Genomic DNA, 6,709 nt, shown 5'->3' on the forward strand with positions numbered 1-6,709 from the left:
AAGTACTTTGTACATATCATACATATATAATATGCAACTGACAAAAGTCATTATATTCTGTTGATCTGGAGATACATAGCGTGGGTCATGTTATGCCAGTAGTATAAAGATGCCGCCTCGTAGCGAGTTTACGACCAAAATGTTGCTTCTTCAATAAACTGTTTGCTGACCACGTGGGGGACTTGACAACGTTCTCCGACTCGTTTAAGAATAGCCACGGTCTCCGGCAATGTCAACTATGAATATCAGAATATTGATGATCACATGTAAATGATAGTAATATAATGTAGAAAACTCACTGGGCAGATATCCTTTCTTGTGGGCATACCAAACGCCAACTGCCAGCAGGCCCACTAGCAGCAGAGCCACGATTACTCCAGCAACGATTCCTCCAGTGTTGATGTCACCTTAAAGGAAACGTCACAGTTCCAGGTTCATCAGCTGAATTACAGTCAAACACCAGGGTGTGGCAAAAACTCAAGAATCAAACTGTAAAACTTATCAAAGGAAAAATTAAAACAAAAGTAGTATCCTAATGAAGAGCATTAAAGTATCTATTGGCTCCTTCAATGCTGCCAAACCCGTTTACTAGCCTTCAGGTGTCGGCACGCAGCGGCTGAAACTGGTTTAGAGACGACAGCCTCTTGCATTTGAAGCTCAGGCTGAAGCATGTTTTTGAAAGAGAAGAGTACTTACGGACTTCCATCTTCAAGGGTTTAGAGCGCTGAGGAGGACCAGCATCGTTGAAAGCCTCACAGATGTACTGACCTGTGTCCGCCTTGGTTGTAGCGGTAAACTCCTGAAGAGACAGACATATATATAAATATTTAATTTTTAAGACCATGGGGACAGTAACTGTCACAGCAGAGATGGTGCAAAGTAATATGTTGTAGCTGACCAGGTCGCCGCTATCCATGTTTAGCTTGTAGGTTGCATTTTTGAAGGCAGCAATCTTGCTCGGTTCAGTGGGCAGGAGGACGCCATCTCTGAACCACTGGTATTTGGGCGGCGGCGAGCCGACGCTGTCGTGGCAGGTAAGCTTGGCCTTCTTGCCCGTCGTCACCGAGGAGGGGACCCGTGATAGGGGCACAGCTGGAGGCACTGTGGGACATGGCATTGAGTTTTCAAACTGGTCTCTACATCTGCAGTAATACACAAACCTCCATAACAGGACACAAACGTATATGTTATGGCAGGCACACGAGTCTGGGATCCTTACCCAAAACAGTCATCGTCACCCTGACCTCCCCAAACTGGCTACTGGTGCTGCTGGACACCTCGCAGTCGTACACGCCATTGTCCTGACGGGTCACTTTGGTGAATCTCAGATTACTACCACCGTACATCGTCACCCGGCCGGAATATGGCGCTGTGGAAGTGCAGCAGCATTAAAAACATTGCATGTTATACAGTATGGGCCACAAGAACTACCGTGTTTTTTCTTCTTTTTTGAAGAAAACCTCTTTGAGAGGTGAATTTAAGACTGGTTGAGAAATGTAGTTTGTGTTTTTTTTTTTTTTTTAAACATTCAAAATATGTATATGTGTATATGTCTGCATGGGCAGTGCCTACATGGATACTGTGTGTTGGACAGGGAAGGAATCCAGGAGATAGAGATTTTTTTTTTCCTTCTACACCTCAGGAGTTACGGGCTAAAAAACAAAAAGGCTCCAGAAAAGGTGCCGCCGCTGTTGGTGCTGTGTTACTAACACTGATAAGTTCTGTCTTTAAAAAGGCATTACAATCTTTTAAATGAGTTTTCTAAATAGTATTCTAACAGAGAGACAGAAACAGGATACAAATCTAAAACTTCTTTATGGAAAAAAAAAAGACATTCATCAACATGCTACAGAAGGAGGCAAATAACAAGATTGTGCATCTACTTACTTGTTGGTTCCCCATTAAAAATCACATACGCCTGTGAGCCTTTCATGTTCTTAAACTTCCACTCGACTCTGGCGTTTGCACCGAAGTCGGCTGAATACGTGCATGTGAGGTCAGTCCCTGAAATAACATCACATCCAAAGTGAACACACGACTATACTGTGAAGGTTTTCACTTCAATTATGTAACATGAAATTACAAAAAATTAAATTCTGAAACTTTTTCCATCTTACATTTACTGCATGTTTCTTAAAATAACTTCTCATTAAACACTCAGAAGTCAGAATCACAAGCATGCTTTACTCCAGTGGGAAAGTTTGAAGGAAACTACACCACCACTGCTCAGCTATGTGGATACGTCTCTGCATCAGTACGCAGCACAACCAGAGGAAACCCAATCGATGGGGAGGAACATTGGAATTTACACATCTTAAAATTACACCATTTATACGTTACAAAGACATGCATGCTGTGGGTGCACTATCTAACTTTGTTTCACTCTGGTGTTTCTCAGGTTTAAAAAAAAAAAAAATGTAGTGAATGTTGCAGGCAAGTTACAATATAGCAGCAGAGCCTATGCAGTCGCCGTAGCTGTAGCTCCATACTACCCGTTCTTTTAAAGCAACACACATTTAGCAAATCACAGAGAGAATAAAAGGCCGTGAGCAGGATTACTGCACGGGCAGTGTCTCCTATTGAGTGACGAGACAAAGCCAACATCCCAGCTTCGCTCTTTAAAACAGAGCTAATGACTTTTGGACACGTAATTACGGCATACAATAGCTTCTCTACATTCAAATTATTTCTGATTTTCAGGACTCACCGTCATCCTCTTTCACCCGCACATTTGCGTTGCTGGTGGTGACAGTAAAGCCACTTACACCTGGACACACACAGTACAAGAAAACACGCAATTAGACTTTCACATAACACATGACATGTTACTTTAATACACCCCAGTAATTAGAATTGGTGAACAGATATTACAGTAGGATATACTAACTCAATCAGCAATATCAATTATTTTACGCATTAAAACGTGATTAGCATGAGGGCGTAATGTTGCCTCTAAAGACTTGCGTGACGGACGTTTATCACAAAAAGGCTGCCGAGTCTAAATGCTCACTTCCTTTAAGTACATCTCTTAAAGATTGTTAAGTCAGTGACTGCACAGTCTTCTCTGTGGGACGAGCAGCATTACCCGTCCAGAAAGGACTCAGTCTAGTTGTAGTCACTGGGCTAACCAAGTAATAAAAACAAAGAAAGAAGATAAAATATTTAATAATTTATGAAATGACATCAAATTAAAAAGACAAATGCGTATTCCGCAAGTAGGAAAATCCTGAATGTTAAAGTGGAATTGACACGAGAACAGCTAGAAGCCGGTGTTTTTGATCTCCGATTGAGGAGGAAGATAAAAGTGCGCCGTGTTGTAATATTCACGAGCACATGAAGCTGCAGCAGACATGAGGATGGAGGCAGTCAGGATGGAGCGCAGCATCAGTTTTCATAAGAGAATAACATGTGAGATCTGAGCTCTGCTTGGAAAAGTGGAGTCGCGTACACTCGTCGACTGCGTTGAAGAGGTTCATGTCAAAAGAGGATTGATAGGAGAAGGAATACTGGCGGTACTTAACAGGAAACTGTTTTAATAATCAATTAGTTGTTTTTAAAATGCCAAAGATTTACTGGTTCCACCTGTAAAACGTAAATATGTACTAGGTAAAAAGACCCAGCACTCTATTACCAATAACTGAAAGTGTGCTCTCATAGTTCAGACGCCAACCGCATGACATCACGGTAAAGATCACACCCCCCTGTCAAACACTCGGAGCATGCTCACAAGCTGCCAGGGCGTGGACGAAAATAAAAAAAAAAAGTCTCATTCCTGTCCGCTGAGCCAGAAAACTTCCGGTGAAACTGTCAACGATCGGCCTGAAACTGGGTCTTTTCAGTCACGGCAGTAATGCTACAACACCGACTACATTATTAATACTTACAGTCACATAATATATGCATATATTGCAGCACTTCACACCACACTGCCATTATTCTGAGTGTTGGGAGTTACACCTTCTACTACTACTACATTGTTGTCTGACCAGCTTTAACTACAGGGAACAGCAGCAGGAAACAGTTAATCATCTACTGTGTGCAAAGTCATTCATTGCACACGTCACACACATTTACCACAAGAGGAACATATACGAAATAGTTTAAATGACTACGAGTATCCACATCATGCGTACTTTCTGATAACTGTTTTTATTGTAGCCACTGAAATGGCGTTCTCGACACCCTGCAGACGTCTCTCACAGGCCGTCTCAGCTGAGAGAAGGCCACACAGTCACAGTTTTTGTTCAGAGATAAGCCTCCAGTGTGAAATGAAACCAGAGCACGCCAGGACTTCTTTGTTTGCATACTTTGAGAGTTTCGGGGGGGGGGGGGGGGGCAATTAAAAGTACGGAAGTGAATTCTTCTGCTCAGTGCAACAATCTTAAAGCATTTGGATCCATTTCATACAGTAGAATGTGTGCTGCAGATGCACTGATGGAAGGAATACTTTATCAAAACACACCAGGCCTGTTAACTAGTCAAAGAGTCCTATGATGGGAGTCACTTCTACAAAATGTTTGTTATTAAAAAGTGTTTTGAGCTAGCACAAGTGAACTTATTATACTGTAGATTTCATGATGTTCATGAAAACCCCAACGCTGTTACAAGTCAAGATTGTGAATGTGTAATGCTGCAAGTTGATAGATACAACTTAGTTTTGTTGTAAAGAATTAGTGTGTTATATTTAAAAAAAGTACGTTGTTATCAATAACCAGGACCTGATTTAGAGGCTTACTCACTAGAAATAATGGTCCATCCACCCACAAAGAAAGAAATGCAAATACTATGATCACGTGATGAGTGGCAGCTTGATATGTGAACATAGTAAATATCTCACAAACTCAGAGAGCGCATGAGTTTAACTGACACACAAATGTATGGAGCTACTGCAGTAATGAGTGAGTGGGGCGCTAAAGCCCACACACAGACAGTGCTGTATGGTTCTTAATAGGATGCAGTGGAAATCCACTCTTCAGGGGCCTTCAGTGAGCTCATCATTGATGCAACAGTGGCCCTGTCTACCTGTATGTGTGAAAGGCCATCAATTACAGCAACAAGAATGTGGGAGCACATGTTTTTGTCGAGCACTCTTCCTAAATTGATGATGAACTTACAAGGCAACTTGTGACTACACAGGAGGAACTACAACATATCGTCTTTTCACAGCTTCCCCATTTTAGTGAGTTCAGGACAGAAGCAGGCCTACAGTTTCTGCTCTATTGCTGTCATTTTATTTTAAAGAGGTAGTTCACAAAACAATTAATTTAAAAAAAAGACAATATCCTGCAAATTGTAAGTTCAAAAGATAACCTCATTACATGCTCACTGAAGCCAACTTCACCGTGTCATCCTGAGCCGAGGAGACCAGGCCAACATTTGGTTTGCAGGACCAGGCCCGAGATTAATTTGAGGATGATTAGACAACAACAAAGCTCCCAACATTTCGTGTAACGTTCAGGGACACCATATCTACTACTACTGCTGTTCTTGTTTAGCTAAACTGTGCAACAAGAATTACTTTTAAGCGTTGACTTTCTTCAAACTTAAAAAAAAAAAGTATCGCCCCAAATCAACTCACCTGTCGCTGCGGTAAAGAACAAAGCCACCGAAACCAACCAGCTGACAAGCATGTTGACCAGTTTTCCTGCTACACGACGACGTCCCTTCTTAACTTTACTCCTGGAAAAAGGGGGCACAGAAATTCCCGAAAAGTCTTCCTTGCGTCGAACAAACAACCGAGTGATTATAGCTCCCAAATATGAGTTCACCGTGTCGACGTTTCTGGTCTGCGCTCACCTGAGGAGTCCGCCCAGGTGACAACGAGCTCGGTGACTTCCGGTAACAGGATCCTCTCAGGTGCCTTCGTGACGACAGAGTGGAAAGACAGGTTTTAGAGCACACTAGACCAAAGCTAAGGAAGCACATTCACATGGAGAGAAAACTGTGGCAGTCTGGTCGTTTATTAGCCCGATCATATTTACACAGACACGGGACTGGTTGGGTTCAGGTCTTTGAACTGTGACACGCAGATTGAAAATGTTCGTGTGTTAAATCTCCTTCAGTTCTTTCCTTTGGCCTCGGAAAAATATGTTTCTATCGTGTGCACACAATGTAGCACACTGAGATCACACCAGAAGTTAAACTAGCGTGCTGCAAGAAGAGATTAAAATTGTGTTTTTATAAAAATCCAAATAAATCTGTGATAAGTAAGGTCATATCAACTCATACTGTTGGAAATCAAAACAATAAGCCAATATATCATAACTATTGCTGTGAGCTGTGCATTTTATAATGTTTATTAATCAGTGACAACAAATTCTGTGACATTAATGGCAATGAGACTATTATTTGACTATCATTATTATTATTAATTAACCATTATTAGGTTAAATTACCATACAGTGTGTATGTTTATTCTGTTTTAAGTTTTTAAGTTAAAATCTATTATAGTTGCACAGCAGTACACATTTATGAAGCATTTATTTGAAACAGTGACACTGTGGATAAATGCAACACTTCATATCGAGGTTCAATAAACTTCAATGGGGTAAATGTGATGCATTGTGACTGATATTTGATTTAAAGTGTTCCACATACAGCAGATATACATTTGCAACATTGACATATTATATGTTTCTTTTACATGCATGTAAATTGCAATGATTTAATTTATTTGATAACACCATTAATATAAAAAAACATTATCACA

At 41.0% G+C, this 6,709-nt stretch overlaps 1 protein-coding gene across 1 annotated transcript; it reads right to left on the reverse strand.

The window, feature by feature from the left end:
* Positions 1–49: 49 nt before the first annotated feature.
* Positions 50–5,818, reverse strand: LOC306705542 (junctional adhesion molecule A-like). Its single transcript, XM_079172321.1, has 7 exons — positions 5,579–5,818; positions 2,708–2,767; positions 1,888–2,004; positions 1,220–1,369; positions 899–1,101; positions 697–799; positions 50–407 (listed from the first exon to the last, which is right to left on the reverse strand). Exons 1-7 carry the CDS (start codon positions 5,628–5,630, stop codon positions 205–207), a joined length of 888 nt encoding a protein of 295 aa, XP_079028447.1. The 5' UTR covers positions 5,631–5,818; the 3' UTR covers positions 50–204.
* Positions 5,819–6,709: the final 891 nt, after the last annotated feature.

This window comes from Pholis gunnellus, assembly GCF_910591455.1.
Source record: "Pholis gunnellus genome assembly, chromosome: 13".
Taxonomy (NCBI): domain Eukaryota; kingdom Metazoa; phylum Chordata; class Actinopteri; order Perciformes; family Pholidae; genus Pholis; species Pholis gunnellus.